Raw genomic sequence first — 20,043 nt, forward strand, 5'->3', positions numbered from 1 at the left:
AAACCCTAATGACAGAGAAAATAGAACTACCCAAATCTTATTTTGCTTGTTTTCTGTGCCTGTGACAGGTAACCTGGCATGGCAGGCAGAAAGACCTGCATTTGAGTCCAGCCTTGGATATACACTGGCCATGTGACCCTGGGCAAATCACTTATTCTCTAGACAATCTAGACAACTGTGATGCAAAGTTACAGAGAAGGTGCCAGTCGTCACTGATAGCCAGAGCTCCCTAGGACAATGTCACAGGTCTGTTCTTTATCTCTATTCCTTTCTTTTTTCAGTCCGCATCCTTCTTGACCTCTCTGAAGCCTTTGATACCATTCTCTTTTTCTTGATATTCTCCCATCTAGGTTGCCATGACACTGCTCTCTCCTAATTCTCCTACTTTCCAAACTTTCTTTCTTAGTTTCCTTTGCTGCGTCTTCTTCCACTTACTAATTATGGACGTCTCTTTTCTCTTTATAGTCTACACTCTCTCCCTTGTAATCTCATCCTGTCCCATGAATTCAGTTACCATCTTTAGAGAGAAGACACTCAGGTCTACTTATCTAGACTTAGTTTCTCGATTGACTTCCAATCTCACGTCTCCTTTTACCTATCAGATATCTCAAATTGTATCCAATTTTCCATAGAGAGATTAAACTCAACATGTTCAAAATCGAACTCATTATCTTTCCTCCTCAAAACCTCCCCTCTTCCCCATCACTACCAATGGCATCACCATCCTTTCACATACCCTGGCTTGCAACTTAGGGGTCATTTTCGACTTCTCACTCTTCCTCCCCTCGTGTATCCAATCGGTTGCCAGATCCTGTTACTTTTACCTTTGTAACATCTGCCATAAATGTTTAGTTCTCTCCTTTAACCCCAGGGGATAGGCTCTCCTCATCTCGTGCCTAAACTATTAGACTAGCCTGCTTATTGTTTTCTCTAATTTGTCTCCCTCCATTGTTGTCCATTCGACTGCCAAATTGGTCTTCCCAAGACCCACTATGTTCATTCCCTAGTCAACAGACTTCAGTGCTTGCCTGTAACTTCCAGGATCAAATATAAAATCATTTAGCTTTGAAAGCATTGCATAACCTGGCCTCTCTCCCATTTTTCCAGTCTTCTTGTGTCTTATTCTCCTCCCTGTGGTCACTGCCAGTGACCTGACCATTACTGTTCTTTGTACAATCTCCTGACTGTGGTCATTTTTACTGCCTGGATATTCTCCCTCTTTTTCTCTGGATCCTGGACTTTCTAGTTCCTTCAAGACTCATCTCACAACCTCCCTTCTACAAGAAACTTTTCCCTTCCCTCCCAATGCTAGTAGCTTTCTTCTGAGATGATCTCCAATTTACTTTATATATTTGTTTAACTTCTATGGACATACTTATCTGAATGTTGTATCCTCCATTAGAATGGGAGCTCCCTGAGGGTAGGGACTGTATTTGTCTTTCTTTGTATCCCTACAACCTAACACAGTGTATGGCACACACTAACTACTGGCTGCCTTTCTTTCGCCAAAGAGAACGATCTTTGGATTGGAAAGAGTGAAAGAAAAATAGCTGTAGGATGGAATCTGAGAACAGAGGAAGCTAAGAGACTCTCTAGCTGTCCCTGATGATCACAGGATAGAGGAGTCCTATAGCTTAACTCCTAGAAGATCCAGCAGGTAGATTACTGAGCCAAATCCAACGCCCTTTGTAAGATCGTGGACTTACTTGTATTGTAGGCTAGGAGTAAAGCTCAAAGTTCCAGGTTTTTTTTAAAAGAAGAGAATGGAGTCTACAAATCATATGACAGTTAGTTTGACTTCCATTCCTGGGAAACACGGAGCACCTTTTTACGAAAAAGTATCCAATTATATACAATTTGAAGGTCTGTGGAACTTGAAGGAAAAGGAAGCAGTGATCACAAAGAGCCGGCAGAGTTTTAGCAATAGTTTTTAGTCGTGCCAAACTCATCACATTTCTTTTTACAAGGAAGCCATGCAATCTCGGTGATAAACTTTGTCCAGTCTTCTTGTGTCTTACTAAAAGTTTGTAAATGTGGAAAACACTCTTGATCAATTTAACCTCGATTTTAGGAAATACTTTGACAAAGTGTCTCAAACTCTCCTTGTAAAGATCACATGGGCTAAATGTGGAGAGTCAGCGTCATCAGGTGCCTCGAGAACTGGTCAATCAGCTGTAACGGGAGCAGACTATATGTCAGCTTCAAAGCACAGGAGACCTACCTGCCAAACTTGCAAATCATTCGTGCACATGGAGGGACGGCTCCTGTGTTTTCTCATGTGTAAAATAGGAGAGAAGGAGTGTCCGAGGTCCCGTCCAGCTCTGGATGTATATTGTAGGTCAGAACCAGACTCCAAAGGAGATCTTAATAGGTTACAAAACTGAGCCAAAGCGAAAGGGATAAGACATAATAAAAGCAAACAGAAGTACTTCATAAGGACGGGATGAAGAATTGAGAGCAAGATGCCAATTTGCCCGAAAAGATCGAGGTATTTTGGCATACCAGCAGTATGAAAAGACTTCTAAAAAAGATGTGGCCTGCTGAATTGTATAAAGAGAAGGTTAACTTTTGGGACAGGAAGGACAATACATAGAATCTTGTCAGCCCTAGAGTGCTTCACCCTCGATAGACCATTTCTGGGATCCTGGGGCAAATTCTGAGCACCACAGTTAAAGGCGAGCATCAAAAGAAGGGCAACTAGGAAGGTAAAGAGCCTCGAGATCATCATGCCACATTAAGATCAGTTGAGGAATCTGGGGAGTTTTTAGCCTGAATAAGAAAACCTGAAGGGAACATGATAGTATGTAAAGGGTGTATTGTGGGAAAAGGATTATTGGACTTGCTCCACAGGCAAGACTAGGAGAAATGGATGGAAGATATGGAGAAGCCAATTTTAGCATAATGTAAGGGAAAACGTCACTGTCATTTGCGGGATTGAATGAAGGATTTTGAGAGTCAATTCTCCCCTCACTAGAAGGGGCAGCTGAATTATCCATTAATCAGGTTTATTGTTGATGTGGGGAGAATGAGTAGGATTTGATGGCATCTGATGACCCTTCCAGCTCCTTAGACCCTACTGCTAAATTCAAGCCAGAGTTTATATTCTCTAAGATTCTTTTTGACTCTTCCATCGGTTTCCCACGTAAGGTGTATAGAATGTTTGAGTTGTCATTTGAAAATAATACTTCATGTGTGAGTTTAATTTTCCTTGGAAGTCTGAGTCCATTTTTTGTTGTTGAATAAGCAGAGCAATGCTTTTGTTCTTTTAGATGCGTCACATTTCTTCCCCTCTCCCACTGGAGGGATTCTACATTAGTGAAATTATGGAATCAAAAATTTAGAACTGGAAGATGTCATCTAGAAGTCATCCAGCTCGATCCTCTCATTTGACAGAAGAGGAATTGAGTTTAGAGAGGGGAAGTGACTTGTCCAAAGTCACAGTTAGTAAGTGGTAGAGTTGGGATTTGAACCCAGCTTCTCTGACTCCAAATGCAGTGCTTTCTTTTGAAAACCCTTACCTTCTATCTTAGTGTGAATTCTAAGACAGAGGAGTGGCAGGCAAGGGCTAGGCCACTGGGGTTAAGTGACTTGCTCAGGGTCACACAGCTAGGAAGTGTCCGAGGCCAGATTTGAATTCAGGTTCTCCTATCTCCAAGCCTGGTGCCCTATCCACTGAGCAACCTAGCTGTGCCTGCTCTTTCTATTATACAGTGCTTAAATATAGAAGGTAGCATCAATAATTTAGCTTTCTGAATTCAGAAAGTGCCATCTTGATCTACTAAGTCATTGATTTCAATCATACTCGATATATCCCTTCGAAAAATATGCATATATAAATGTTTATATGCCTTTCCCCAGATTTCTGGGAAGTATCGCTTTCATTCATGCTCCTTGTTCAGGTCTCTTCTCCTTAGCGAGGTTCAAAGGAAAATCCAAAATGATAAAGTTTAAAGTCAGCTGGGACTATTTTAGTAGCTTTGAGTCAAATAATGGCTCTGCCTTGGAAAAACATTTTAGGGTTTCCAAGGCAAGGGCGTTGTGCCGAGCCCAGTGTGCCCTTGAGAGCAAATGGGCTTTCTAGACTTACTAGTCTGATTTTTCAGTATTTGAGGGAAAATGTGGGTTCAATACAAAAGGTCTATGGAATCAAAAAGGCCTGTTGGTTTCGACGCATCCTGTTATAAAGAATGCACCGCAATTCTCTCGTTAGCTCCCCCATAGCATCTAGGAGGGTATTTGGGGTTCCTCGTGCCTCCGACTAACTGTCCTGTGGCTAAAGACACACCTTTTCCACACATCTTTCCTTTCAACCCTAATTTCCTGCCCTTAGTGTTTAAAAAGAGCCTCGAGAACTTGTGGGAGTTCTCCTCTGACAATGAGTGAAAGAGCTGGAAGAGGAAACTACAATGGAGTCCTGTCGAAGGTGAAAGATTCAAGATTTCTCTAAGTCAGATGGGAGGAGAAACGTGTCTATTCAACGAGTCATTTGCATCACATGCACCCAAGGAAAAAATGTTTACCTGGTGGTGCCACAGTTAACCTTTTTTCCTTGCTGAGCCGGTGCCCTTGGAGGAATTCACTCAGGGAAGGGGGGCCCCTCAGGAGAAATGATTCTGTGGAGGTGGGATCAGGGGGGACTCTTAATAAATGCTGTTGGTAGAAAGCCCCTGAAGTCCTGGGATGGTTCTGATCACAAAGGGAAGGTGAAAATTGTCTTGCAGGAAGGAGATCCAAGAAAAATACATATAGAAAACAAAAGAGTTTCACTTTAATTACCTTTCAATACCTTCTGAGTGATAACATCATTTTCATTGCGATTTAATTTGGCGAACATGAAAAACAAGTCCTTGTCGTGCTAACTTCTTTGGTTCCCAGGGCAGGACCCAACCATGTCTGTCTGATAAGCTCTTCTGGGTCGAAGAAGAGATTTATTTCACGTCAGTCAGGTCTCCATTAGAAGACACTGCTTAGCATCTGACTGTGTATCGGTGACTCTAAAATGGGTTTCGTTTTACTGGGCCTGAGAATAATCGTTCAAGACTCTGGCTGAGGGCCCCAAATTCCAGTCGCTAAGTAACGGACCCTTCAATTGCTTTGATGAAAAGTTCATCACATAGATAGATAAAAATGTTCTGCTTCAATAAGCATCCCACTCCATTTTAAGCAAACACAGACATTCTCTTTTAGCCAGCCATCGTTTTTAGCGATATGAACAAACGTTAAAAAATTCCAAACAAGTTCATATGCTTCTCTGGAAGAAAAGAAAACAGCCAAGCAGCTCAGTTCTCGGGCCATTTGGTTTTGGGGGTTTTGACACCTCTAGAGCCCCATATTTCTTCATTCGTGAGAGTATCACCAATTTCTCCCATTTTTAGCTCCTTTTGGGGAAGGGAAAGTTACATTCATGCATACGAGAAGCAACCCAACAAACTAACAAGACACAGTTAAAAATTCTATCGTAATTAGCCAAAGGAGAAATGCAAATCCCAATAATGGGGTGTTTTTACTCAGACTACCCAATATCCACCTGCTTTCTTACTCCCCCACTTCCCCCACCCACAAGAAAATACTATTTCTTTGAATAAATTTAACTCAAATCTGGCCACTGCACCGTACTGTAAAGATCGCTGCATGCATACCTTTTCCTCTGAGTGCCACTGCTGACCAGTATGTTTGGTGGCTGTGGGCCCTGACTATGCAGGAAGAAAGTGTCTATGGTGGGCACGGTGGCTGATGCCTCCCCACTTACTTTAGGGCTGCCGATCTTGTTCTTTCCAAGCTTGCCTTTGCTTCTTCGGGACTGCTCATGGTCAAACTCTAAGTCCTCCAGGCGCTGAGTCAGGGCGAGTTTTTGCTGGATAGCCATCCGTAAGAGGGAATTGAGGGTCTTCTTCTCATCCTCTGCAGCCGCCAACTGTCTTTGCATCTCGTCCAGCTGCGTAACGTACTCATCACATCTGAAGCCCAAAGAGAAAGGCGCCCATGAGAGAAGTCCACTTGGGGTGACCACGGGCTGGCTGGACAAACCCAGCCTCCTACTTACCTGTTAGCCACATAGTACAGCAGAGACACAAAAACGCCTGCTGCCCGCTCGCTTTCCTCCTTTTCCACGTCTAAGCTAGAGATATGCCTTTCTTTTGGGGCTGCCTCTCATTCTACCGATGAACCATCCTCCATGAAGCTGCCTCGTGCGTCCAGCTTCACAAAAATGAACCGAATCAACCCGACACTGGAAAGGACCAATTCGCTTGGACGCCTTGTCTGCTTTTTTGTTGTTGTTGATGTTCTTTCCTTCACTTTTACCCTACAAAATCCCTCTGGGTAGATTCGCATACTGCAGCGCTCAGGGCGGATTTTGTCATGCCTTACTTCTTATTTCTCACTTCCTTTCCCTGGCCACTAAAGGATGAAGCTATGGGTAGGAGTTGTCTTTTTATCTTGACAAGTCAAGACAGCTCCAAAAAGGAGGAACACGATGGGGACCAGCCCAGTTTGGTACAAAGAGCGCTGCAAATCTCATGGCCGACCCTTATTTCTTATTACCTTGGCCAAGTTGTTTGGGCCTCTTTTCTCATCTGTAAAATGAGGGGATTGGCTTAAACGGCTTTGGCCCATCTAGGAATTGTTTTTTTTTCTCAATGAGATTAAAAAAATCCTCATCCTACATGGTCCCCTACACCACACAAAGTTTCTGCCTGGGTTTGGGAAGGAATTCAAGGCACCGAACGAGATGCTGGGCATATAAGACAAGTCCCTATCCTCAAGGAGCCTATGTTCTGCTGCAGAGATACAACCTATAAACAGACAGAGGAGCTGGGTGGCTCAGTGGATAGTGCTGAGTCTGGAGTCAGGAACATCTGAGGTCAAATCTGGTCTCAAACACTTACTAGCTGTGTGATCCTGGGCAAATTACTTACCTCTATTTACCTCACTTTCCCCCTTTGTGGAACAGAGATAATAATACATCTCCTGCTCTCAGAACTGGTGTGACACTCAAATGAGATAATAATTATAAAGCATCTAGCACGATGCCTGGCATCTAGTAAGTAGAAATATTTAATATTATTATTATTGTTGTTGTTATGGCTATTATTGTTGCAAGCAAAAGAAATTCCAGAAGGGAGAGAACATTGCAAACTGAGAGATCTTGCCTGGTGGAAGCTTGAAAAATGGAGATGAAGGAGGAGTGCATGCCAGGGGCAGAATGATGGCCTGAGCAAAAGCCCAAAGATGAAAGAGGGAATATCAAGCTTGGGAAAGAGGCTGCGGGCCGATGGACTTGGAATATGTGTATGATAAGGAGTGTATATGTGTAGGATGTAGTAGAATATGTGTAGGATAAAGGAAATAAGGCTGGAAAAATTGGTTAAAACCAGACTGTGGGGAGCTCATAAAATTCATCCAAATAACTTCCAACTTCAGAGGGAAATCCAATCTATTGGAAGCACGGTATGGAAATAGGTCTGAACTTGGAACTTTTCAAAAACAAATTGGTACTGAAGAGCATAAGTCAAATGCTGCCAACTTTTCAAAGCTGCATTTCAAGTTACAGCGACTTACTGGGTTTTGATAAAAAGTCACAAAAGTTCCAGTTATAAAAAATAATAAAAGACATAATAATGGTTTTCTGTGCAATAAGGCAAATAATTGTGCTTCTGAAGATATTTATAGCTCTTTCAAACATCTTTTAAAATGCCTAAATATGAACAATCCCCCGAAATGGTCATTTGTTGCATGAAGAAAATGACAATGATTGGACAGTGATTCGCTCTCTGCTTTCAATTAACACTAAAGCAATGTATTTATTCATCAATTGAAAGTCAATATTAGAAATAAATGATTAGAACAGTTAAGTGGCAAAGCGGATAGAGTGCTGTGCCTGCCGTCAGAAAGACTCATCTTTCTGAGTTCAAATCCAGCCTCAGACATTTACTAAGCTATGTGACTCAGGGCAAGTCACTTAATCTTGTTTGTCTCAGGGGGCAAAAAAGGGAAAATAAATGACCAGGTAATCCTTTAAAATACAAGTATAAATGGCAGAGAATTGGAAATCGAGAGGCTGCTCATCAACTGGGGAATGGCTAAACAAATTGTGGTAATATTATGGTGCTGGAATACTACTGAAGCGATGAGCAAGCTAATTTTTAAAAAATTTGTAAAGAACAACATGGGATAATGAACAGTGAAATGAATAGAACCAAGAGAATATTATACCTGGCTCTAGAGTGAATGCTGTGTCTAAAGTAAATTTCTGCTTTTTCCCGTGTCACTCATGTGAAGCCAAATACCAGTGAGTGAATTAAGATAAATGGGCCATGGAAAAAAGGGAAATTAGGAACGAGACAGGAAGCAATGAGAGTCAAAAAATATTACGAAGGAAAGTAATAAATGTTGGAGGGGATGTGACAAAATTGGAACATTCCTGCACTGCTAGTGGAGTTGTGAATTGATCCAACCATTCTGGATGGCAATTTGGAACTATGCTCAAAGGGCTCTAAAAGACTGCCTGCCCTTTGATCCAGCCATACCATTGCTGGGTTTATACCCCAAAGAGATAATAAGGAAAAAGACTTCAACAAAAATATTTATAGCCGCGCTCTTTGTGGTGGCAAAAAACTGGAAAATGAGGGTATGTCCTTCTATTGGGGAATGGCTGAACAAACTGTGGTATCTATTGGGGATGGAATACTATTATGCTAAAAGGAATAATGAACTGGAGGAATTCCATGTGAACTGGAAAGACCTCCAGGAAGTGACGCAGAGTGAAAGGAGCAGAACCAGGAGAACATTGTACACAGAGATGGATACACTGTGGTACAATCAATTGTAATGGACTTCTGTACTAGCAGCAATGCAAGAATCCAGACAATTCTGAGAGACTTTTGAGAAAAAATGCTATCCACATCCTGAGAAAGAACTGCGGGAGTAGAAACACAGAAGAAAAACAATTGCTTAATCACATGGTTCAATGGGGACATGATTGGGGATGTAGACTCTAAAGATCACTCTAGTGCAAATATCAATAATATGGAAATAGGTCCTGATCAATGACACATGTAAAACCCAGTGGAATTGCTCACTGGCTATAGGAGGAGTGGAGGAAAAGAACATGAATAATGTAACCATGGAAAAATATCCTAAATTAATTAAATAAATTTTTTCAAATTAAAAAAAATATTGTGAGAGAGCCACAGACACTGCCCCCTGGGCAAATTAAGAAATTATGGTTGGTTCCTGAGATGTGACATGTGAGAGTTAGAAGGTGGAGAAAAATGTTTATAAGTGGAAGCCAGTAAGAAGTGAGAGCCTTGGGTGTGCATGGCAGAGTGTTTAATGGCGGCCACAGATTAGGAAAGCTAAGTATCTCCCTACCTCTTTCCTACTTTTCCCTCTCTTCCCTACTACTACTACTTTTGATTTAATAAAGTTATTAAGCTACAACCAGTCTCATAACTTTTAATTCTTACAACTGGAAGAATCGATTGTGAATATGATCTCCAAAGAGTAAATTGAAATGTGAAAATATGAAACACTTAATGTGTATGAAATGGCCTCCCAGACAATACCTTCTATGACGCAGGAAGGGTGGGGAGGGGTTGGGACACTTGTGGATGGGATTTATTATGTAGATATGAAGAAAAATAAGCTAAATATAGATGAGATTAATGATTTCATTTATGTACAGTCTTCCTTTTCTTTAAATATGGAAATGCTTGTTTTGGGGGGATTTCGTTTTGTAAAATTTGGAATTTAAAAAATAAAATTAAAATAAATAAAAGTTACATTTTAAAAAATGTGGCGTTTATGACTCTCACGGCCAAAAAGGTTGCCGACCCCTGCCATAATGGAAGAGAAGGATGGTACTTTCATAGCAATATAAGACTTAGCTCTGGAAGGGTTCTTAAAAATTATCTCATGCAACCACCTTATTTTATAAACAGATTATATAAATTTGAACCCAAATCCACTGAACAGATAGTCTTTTCTGTTGTATCACTTGCTTAATCAATGTAAACTCATATTAAGATGGTCTTTCTTCTAATAGAGGTATCTGACTGGATTCTCAGACTTAGTTACACACCTGAGCAGAGTCTTAACTATCAAATCTCCCAGATAGTCTGAGTAGAGGATGTGCCCTATGATCTCTGCTGTACAACCATATAGGATTTAATTCTGTATTTTCCTTGGGGTAGCGTGTTTTGTAGGACCCCAATACATTTCATGACAGATTTACCAGCTTTTTAAGGTAGCGTCAGGATTCTCTCAATGATAGAATATCTTATACTCAAGGCCTAGAACAGATCTTGTTTGAAATGTATTTTCCAAAAGAAGCCTTCATAAAAGTAATAAGGTAAAAAAAATTTAATGATAAAAAATACCTCTAAAATGTTTTTGATCCAAAGTGATATTTAGTTTGCTTGATTTCTTCTCATAGGTTCCTTTACTGCACTAATCTTAAGAAGATTCCCAAACAAAGGTTAAAAATGTTTATTCTAGGAAACTGAATATATGTGATAAATATAAAAAGGAACTTTGGTAGGGATTGCTAACAATTGGGAGATCAAGAAAGGTCTCAAGAAAGAAAGAAAAAAACATTTTCATGTTATATAGACATATTTCCTTCAGGGTCCAAGGGAAGAGATTAGTTTTTTTTAAATCACAGTTCTGGCACTGACAGATCATCATCCCCTTGGAATAATTCTTCTTCAGAATCACCTTAAGGATGAAGAGGTTTTCCCAGTTTTTTGGAGGAACTCAAGACATCACTTATCATTTGGAGCAAGTACCTTTCTCTGGTACTAAAGATTATCCTAGGAGTCAGTAATCTTTAAAAAAAAAAGTATACAAAATTCATTTATCTAAGTTCCTTTATGAAACTTTATACCAAATTCCTTGGTGTGCTTTACTAAATACTCCCACTTAGTCCACTTACTGTAGAGGCAAATGTCCTATCTTGACTAAACCTATTAAACACTTTTGCCTTCCTATATGTATGGCTAAGACAAATATGTCTCTCTCCCTCCATGAGATGGTCAGCAATTTGATCTGGGATATATATATAAAACATATTTCTATATTGGTCATGTTGTGAGAGAATGCTCACATAAAATCAAAAACCCAAGAGAAAAATACATAGTATGCTCTGATCTGAATTCAGACTCCCCTGCTTTTTTCTCTGGAGATGAGTAGCACTTTTTGTCATAAATCCTTCAGAATTGTCTCGGATTATTATATGGCTGAGAAGAGCTAAATCTTTCACAGTTGATCATTCTTAAACTATTGCTTTCTGCATAATGTTTTCCTGGTTCTTTTCACTTCACTCTGCATCAATTCAAGTAGGTCTTTGCAGGTTTTTCTGAAATCATCCTGCTCATCGTTTCTTATAGCATAATAGTATTCCATCTCAATCATATACCAAAATTTGTTCAGCCATTCCCCAATTGATGAATATCCCCTCAATTTTTAAATCTTTGCTGCCACAAAAAGAGCTGCTATAAATATTTTTGTGCAGATAGGTCCCCCCCTTTTTAAAAATATTTTTGGGATACAGACCTAGTAGGGCATTACTAGATTAAAGGGTATGCACCGTTTTGTAGCCCTTTTAGGTACAGTTCTAAATTGTCCTCCAGAATGGCTGGTTCAGTTCGCAACTCCATCAGCAATGCATGTATCCCAATTAGTGTACATCCCCTCTGGCATTTATTATTTTCCTTTACTGTCATATTAGCCAATCTGGTCTATGTGAGGTGGTACCTCAGAGTTGTTTTTCATTTGCATTTCTCTAATCAAGAGTGACAGAACATTTTTTTCACATGATAAATAATGATAACAGACAGCTTTAATTTGTTCATCTGAAAACTGTTTGTTTATATCCTTTGGCCACTTATCAATTGAGGAATGACTTCTGTTCTTATAAATTTGTCTTGTTTCCCTACATATTTGAGAAATGAAGCCTTTATCAGAGATACTTGCTATCAAAATTTTTTCCCACTTCGTTGTTTCCCTTCTAATCTTGGTTCTATTGGTTTCATTTGCACAAAACCTCTTAAATTTAAAATAATAAAAATTATCCATTTTACATCTCATAATGTTATCTGTCTCTTGTTTGGTCATAAATTCTTCCCTTAACCATAGATCTGACAAATAAACTATCCCATGCTCTTCTAATTTGCTAATGGTATCACCCTTTGTGTCTAAATCATACTACCATTTTGACCTTATCTTGGTAAAGAATGTGACATATTGGCCTATACTTAGTTTCTACCAGACTGTTTTCCAGTTTTCCCAGCAGTTTTTGTCAAATAGTGAGTTTGTATCCCAAAAGCTGGGGTCTTTGGATTTATCAAACACTAGATTGCTACGGTACTTTACAATTGTATATTGTGTATCTAATCTATTCCACTGATCTACCATTCTATTTCTCAGTTAGTACCAGATTGTCTTGATGATTACTTCTTTATAGTACAGTTTGAGATTTGGTATGGCTAGGCTACCTTCTTTCAAATTTTTTTTTCTCATTAATACCCTTGATATTCTTGTCCTTTTGTTTTTTCTAGATGAATTTTGTTATTATTTTTTCTAGATCTATGAAATAATTTTTGGTAGTTTGGTATGGCATTGAATAAGTGAATTAATTTAGGTGGATTTATCATTTTTATTATATTAGCTTGGCCTATTCATGAGCAGTTGTTTGGATCTGGCATTATTTGTATGAAAAGTACTTTGTAATTCCGTTCATATAGTTCCTGTGTTTGTCTTGGTAGGTAGACTCCTAGGTATTTTATATTGTCTAGAGCAGGGGTCATCAACCTTTTTGGCCATGATAGCCATAAACGCCACATTTTTAAAAATGTAATTTTGTGAGAGCCATACAGTGCTCACAGTGCCGCTCCTGTAACAGCGCCTGAAAAAAAACTGACTTTATGGCTCCTGCAGAAAGAGCCATATCTGGCCCTCAAAAGAGCCAGATATGGCTCGAGAGCCATACGTTGCCGACCCCTGGTCTAAAGTTTTTAGTTGATTCTCTGAGTATAAAATCATGTCTCCTGCAAAGAGTGATAGTTTAGTTTCCTCAGTGCCTACTTTAATTCCTTCAATTTCTTTTTCTTCTCTTATTGCTATACCTAACATTTCTAATATTGAATAGTGTTAAAAGAGTTTCTTAATCTCTCCCTCTGTCTCTTTAAGAGGCAAGGGAGCAGAAAGATTTCTCAGTAAGAGCCATTAACTGGCAGGCTTTTGTGTAAGAGTTCTGAAGATTCCATTACTTAGGAGAGGAGGATCTTACATAAGGAGCACCCGTTGAGGGCTCTTGGGATCTCTGGTCTCTGGAATCCCAGGGAGTAGGGGGTCATTCTGTCTTTGTCTCAGACTGCCAATTTTTACTTTTGAGAGTTTGGATTGAGAAACTGATTTAAGAAGGTTGGAGGAGATAAAGGTTTATTGATTAGCTTAGGTAAGTAGCTAGTTAGCAAATTTAAATTTAGATAGACAGTGGGAAGGCTTCCACATTATTCCTGTTACAGATACTTGCTGATGATTTCAGAATCCTAGGCTCTTCAGGAGGAATGGATGTTGTATTTTGTCAGAAGCTTTTTCTGCATCTATTGAGATAATCATGTGATCTCTGTAAGTTTTGTTTTTTATATAGTTAATTATGCTGATAGTTTTTCTAATATTGAAGCAGCCCTGCATTGTTCATATAAATCCCACCTGGTCATAGTGAATGATCTTTGTGATATATTGCTGTGGTCTAGATCAATGATGTGCAAACTACAGCCCCCGTGGGCCAGATGCAGTCCCCTGAAATGTCCTATCTGGCCTGGCGACATTATTCCTAATTTAATGAATACAATGAGTAGGATACAATACAATGAAACTTTGAAAGAGTTGCCTTAGAAACAGACTGAGAGATGAGCATTTCCTTTCCTTTGGCTCCCTCTTTAAAAAGTTTGCCCAGCACTGCTCTAGATGATGTATTCTTAACCAGAGACAGAGGAAATTTTAAAAAAAATAAAATAGATAACATTTGATTACATGAAATTGAAAAGCTTTTGCACAAACAAAATTAACACACATTAGATAAGAAGAGAAGTAGTTGAATGAGAAAAATCTTTATATTAAATTTCTTTGGTAAGGTTGTGGTAGCCAAGTTAATAATATTTTATATAATAATTAACAAATATACATAAGTGTAATAGCCATTTCCCAATATGTAGATGGTTAAATGATATTAACAAGTAGTTTTGAAAAGAATTGTAAAATATTCATAACTACATGAAGGAATGATCCAATTAATAATAATAAGAAGAAGAAAATAAGAAAAATGCAAAAGGAAATAATGCTGAAGTTTTATCTTACTCCCTGAAAATGTGTAAAGATGATATAAAATGGCAATTGGCAATGCTGGAGGGGTTGTGAAATGATAGGCACACTAATGTATTGCTTATGGAGCCATGAAGTGGTATCATCATTTTGCAAAGGATTTGGAATTATGTAAATTAAGTGACAAAAATGTCCATTGGCCTTAGGTCCCTTATAATCCAAGGCAGCTGTTAATTAGAAGAAAGTTTCCACATATACCAAAATATAGCAGTGCTCTTTATGATAGCAAAGAATTAGAAATAAAGTGGATGTCCATCATTTGGAGAATGGCAAAACAAATTGTGGTGGATGAATACAATAGAGTATTATTGTGCAGTTAGAAATTATTTATATAAGTTCCTTTATGAAACTTTATACCAAATTCTTTGGTATGTTATTAAGTACTTCCACTTAGTGCTCTTACTTTGTAGGCAAACTTCCTCACTAATTAAACCTCTCAAACATTTTGTCTTCATATATATACATAAGTCTAAGACAAAAGAGAAAAGAATTCTAATTTTCTGTCATTGTTTGCCATTTTATACTCTCAGATGAGAACTTCTTGGTTAAGAAATCTCCTTTGGCCCAATAAACAGGCCAGTGTGCCTTTGTGATTCCTATATGAATCTCAGCTATGGTAAAGCTGAATTAGGGCTTTCATGTGGAGAAGGGAAGCGAGTCTCATTTGTACAAGGGTGATAGCCTGGAAAAGAATTAAGGACTACAAGGAATGGAGGTCACAATGAGGATGAAGAATAGAATTGGGGGTGGTAAAACACAAAGGAAAATGGGATAATAAAAAAGATTAAAATCAGATAAAGGAAGTTCAGAGTTCTTAAACAAGGAAGTGAAACATTTGTGGGGGTTGGCAAGTTCAAAGGTATGAATATTTCTGTGGAAAGTTGGGCTGAATAGAGGAAGAGATCATGGGGGATTGAGTCAAATAAAGAATGAGGAAGGTAGAGTATTTGAAGAGAAAGCCTGTGAGCCAGGCACTGCACACACTGACCAAGGAAGGAGAACATTCTGAGGATAGATGGATTAGAGCCACGAGGATTTCAGCTGGCTAATGAAAAGCATTAACCTCAAAGGAGAAGCCACTTGGTGAAAATGGTTAAGGGAAGGTCTGGAAATGGCAACAGGGCACAAAAAATAGTCCAATTCAACCAATGCAACCATCGGGTTGGGGATATGACAGAAAGTAGCCAGTATTTTTTCTTCTCTCCTTAAACTTCTCCTACCACTCTCTTCCACTATCTCCTGAGGACCTCAATCTGCACTTTGCCTCTCAAAGCTGAGGCCATCTGCTGAAGACTGCCCTTTCCCCCCTCCTTATCTCACACCCTTCTGACACTGCCTCCACACCTACTATCTCCTCAACTCCTACTTCTGAGGGTGAGGTCACTCTTCTGCACGCCAAGGTTGCAATCTGTCTTTCCCTCTCTACTGGCTTCTTCCCTGCTGCCACGGGCAGGCTCATTTAGACCCCATTCTTTGCTAGGTGTGACCGTGACTACCACCCACCATCTTCTCCCCTTCCGATGTAAGCACCTTGAAAAAAATGCACATGATTTGTGCCACCATTGCCTTTCTTCTCATCCTCCTCTAAACCCTCTGCAGTCTGACTTCTCACGTCATCATTCAACTGAAACTGTTCTCTGAAGTTATCAATGATCTCCCCCAAAGCCTGTCCCCCTTCTGAACCCATCACCTCTTCCCTTGACAAATGCTATGCCTTTGCCTATTGCAATTGATCTCCCTGTAAGTCTCTCCCCATCCTAACTAATCCTTCCCAAAGCTGCCAGCGTGATTTTGCCCCAGTGAAGGTCTGACCATGCCCTCTCCCAATGTGGCAACTTCCAGTGGCTCCCTATTGGCTATTGAATATGAAACTTTCCTTTGTTGGTCATCTGAAACTCTTCACAATCTGAAATCTTTTTATTTTTTCAATATCTCGCATCCTATTGGCTTTGCACTGGCTGTTCCCCATGCCTGGGATGGAACAGAATGGAATGGAATGGAATGGAATGGAATGGAATGGAATGCTCTCCCTCCTGTTTTCTTTCTCTTAGCATCTCTTGCTTCTTTTAAGCTTCAAGTGCAACATCCTCTAGGAGACCTTTCTCTGTCCTATAAACAATGCCTGCCATCCTCTCTAAGGTTACCTTGCATCCGGTCTATATTTACCTTCTATGCAATGCTGTAGATATCCATCTCAATCTAGAATTATCCTGCTCTATTGAATCCAGAACCCAGTAATCCTTACCTGGTTGCAAACATGGCACGCAGGGATGAGAAAGTCGCTGCGTCTTCTTTCAAGGCCTTCAGTTCATTTCTAAGCTTTGTCATGGTCTCGGTCACCATTGTCTTCTCATTTTCATATTTGTTCTTCAGATTAGCTAGTGCCACCTCGGCTGTCTGAAAGCAGGAAAAGTGTAACAATCAGAAGAACCTCCCTTCGGGTCATCTCCTTTCGAATATGAGCTCCTTAAAGGCAGGCACGCTGTTAACCTTTGCTTCACCAGCCTTCCTCCATACTGCTGGCCACCTATATTGCAATATTTAACTGATAGGCTGACTTTGTTATCATCTACTTAGAACTCAGTGAATGCCAGCTTCTCTAGTTCCTTTCCTATTTGACGAATTCAGAATTGCTTGAAGGCACAGTAAGTTTTGGGCAATACATTTCCTTTAAGGTCTCCCTGTACTGGATGTCTAGATACTTGGGTTGCCTAGTAGAAATATCCTAGACTAGAAGTCAGGAAACCAGCTCCATCAGTGATCCTCTATGTGATACGCCATTTAATCATGGCAATCCTTGGCTTCCTCGATGATAAAATGAAGAGGTTGAACTAGATGAATCTTTTGACTCTGAAATTCTGATTCCTATTCAGCATTTGAGATGTCATAGGAAGCAAGCTCTACTGCTTTCAAACTGCTGGCTTCTGACCTAAGCTTGTGTTTGGGGGTTTCAAAAGGATTTTGATTAAAAAGGAGACGTATTATCAAGAAACCAAGAAATTGGTATGGTATGCTGGGAAATGTTTAACAACTGGCTCTCCAGAAAAAGAAAAAAATATTTTAAAGTTTACTGTAGGGGGCAGGAAGGTGGCTCAGTTGGTAGAGAGCCAAGCCTAGGGATGGGTGGTCTTGATTTCAAATCTGACCTCAGAGGCTTCCTCGCTGTGTGACTCTGGGCAAGTCACCTAACCCCGGTTACCTAGTCCTCATCACTCTTCTGCCTTGGAACCAATACACAGTATTGATTCTAAGACAGAAGGTAAGAGTTTAAAAAAATAAAGTTTAATCTGCTTTCTTAACATTTTTTCTGTCGCTTTATGTCTGTACCAGGAGTCAGCTAATTATGACTTGAGGACCAAATCAAGCCTGTAGAATTTTTGACCTGGGAGCCAATGATGGTTTTTACATTTGTAAGTAAAATAAAACTTTACTTTAAAATATTTTTTAAAAACCATTCTTAGCTCTAGACCCCTACATAAACAAGTGGAAACTGTTTTTAGTGGGAAGAAGTTTATCTAAACTCTGGTCTAAACAATCAACAAAACAATAAGTCAAGAGCTAATTTGTAATGTTAGCTGATTTCTAAAGTGTGAATGCTCACATTGGAAATTTAGTAATCAGCTGGTTTCAATGCACCATTGTGTCACCTCTATTAAAATATTGTTTTTCAGTTGTTATGGATTAACGAGTGATCATGGGCAATAGTTCATCTTGTTTTAATGCTCAGATTCTGGTAGAGTTGATTTGTTGGGTTCTCTAAGGATGATTGAATTCCATATTGAGAGTATTCTAGCCTCCTACTCTTGCCAATTTGTTGGCAGGTAACATGTTCCCAGCATTCCTTCTAGAGTCTGAATTCATCATTAAATCCAGGGTCCTTCAGAATAACCCTTTTATAATTTCTAGAGGAAATGACCTGGTTTTTAAGTACATCATAAACCCATTTCCATTAATCTGAATGACATTCATTTGACATTTATTTTTTATTTTAAATTTATTTATTTGTTTGTTACATTAAAATATCCAGTTAATTCCTTCCCTCCTTCCCCCCATTAGAGAAGACATTATTTGACAAAAAGATGCATGTGCATATAAAACTTTGTCTTACTTATGTCTATATCTCAGTTCTTTCTCTGGAGGTAGACATGGAATATTACTGCTGTGTAAAAGGAATTTCTCTCTCTCCATTATGTCACTTTGTTTTATGTCATCAATCTGCAACCTGGAGGTTCTTTACCATTGAGATGTGTGGGTATAGACAGGCCCTCAGAGAAAGGAAATTGAAACCAACAAGATGGGACACTGATCCCACAGGCACTGCCCCCCTAGTGCCAGACAAATTTAGAAAGTATGGTTGGTTCCTGAGCTGTGATGTGGGAGAGCTAGAAAAATTAGAGTTAATAGATATATGGAGAAAAATAAATAGGGACAAAAAGGAATACAACCTTCTTTTCAACAGCATATGGAACATTCACAAAGATAGACCATGTAATAGGGCATAGAAACATGGCAAACAAAAGCAAAAAATCAGAAATAACAAATGTAACCTTCTCAGATCATAATGCAATAAAAATAGTTATTAGTAAGAATACATGGAGAGGCAAAATAAAAACTAATTGGAAATTAAATGATATGATTCTCCAAAATAATTTAGTGAAAGAACAAATCATAGAAACAATTAATAATTTCATTGAAGACAATGACAATGATGAAACATCTTACCCAAACCTATGGGATGCAGCCAAAGTAGTTCTAAGGGGAAAATTTATATCACTGAGTGCATATATTAACAAATTAAGAAGGGCAGAGAGGTTAATGAATTGCACATGCAACTTAAAAAACTAGAAAATGAACAAATTAAAAATCCTCAGATGAAAACTAAATTAGAAATATTAAAAGTAAAAGGAGAAGTTAATAAAATTCAAAAGTAAAAGAACGATTGAATTAATAAATAAGACTAGAAGCTGGTATTTTGAAAAAACAGATAAAATAGACAAAGTCCTGGTAAATCTAATTTAAAAAGGAAAGAAGAAAACCAAATTAACAGTAACAAAGATGAAAAGGGAGACCTCACCTCTAATGAAGAGAAAATTAAGGCAATTGTTAAAAACTATTTTGCCCAATTATATGGCAATAAATATAGCAATCTAGGTGATATGGATGAATATTTACAAAAATATAAATTGCCTAGATTAATAGCAGAAGAAATAGAATACTTAAATAATCCAATATCAGAAAAAGAAATTGAACAAGCCATCAAAGAACTCCCTAAGAAAAAAATCCCCAGGTCCTGATGAATTCACAAGTGAATTCTATCAAACATTCAAAGAACAATTAATCTGAATACTATACAAATTATTTGATATAAGCAAAGAAGGAGTCCTACCAAATTCCTTTTATGACACAAATATGGTACTGATTCCAAAACCAGGTAGATCAAAAACAGAGAAAGAAAATTACAGACCAATCTCCTTAATGAACATAGATGTAAAAATCTTAAATAGAATAGTAGCAAAAAGACTCCAGCAAGTGATCAAGAGGGTTATCCATCATGATCAGGTAGGATTTATACCAGGAATGCAAGGATGGTTCAACATTAGGAAAAGCATCCACATAATTGACCATATCAATAAGCAAACCAACAAAAACCACATGATT

The 20,043-nt window shown here is 38.8% G+C and overlaps 1 protein-coding gene across 1 annotated transcript in view; it reads right to left on the minus strand.

The window, feature by feature from the left end:
• BICD1 (BICD cargo adaptor 1) overlaps positions 1-20,043 on the minus strand; it is a 150,231-nt gene that overhangs the window by 61,183 nt on the left and 69,005 nt on the right. The window contains exons 12-13 of the mRNA XM_044679310.1: positions 16,631-16,782; positions 5,750-5,957 (exon numbers count right to left, since the gene is read on the minus strand). Of these exons, the coding sequence (XP_044535245.1) occupies positions 5,750-5,957; positions 16,631-16,782 (360 nt within the window). The remainder of the gene's footprint in view (positions 1-5,749; positions 5,958-16,630; positions 16,783-20,043) is intronic.

This window comes from Gracilinanus agilis, chromosome 5, assembly GCF_016433145.1.
Source record: "Gracilinanus agilis isolate LMUSP501 chromosome 5, AgileGrace, whole genome shotgun sequence".
Lineage (NCBI taxonomy): Eukaryota > Metazoa > Chordata > Mammalia > Didelphimorphia > Didelphidae > Gracilinanus > Gracilinanus agilis.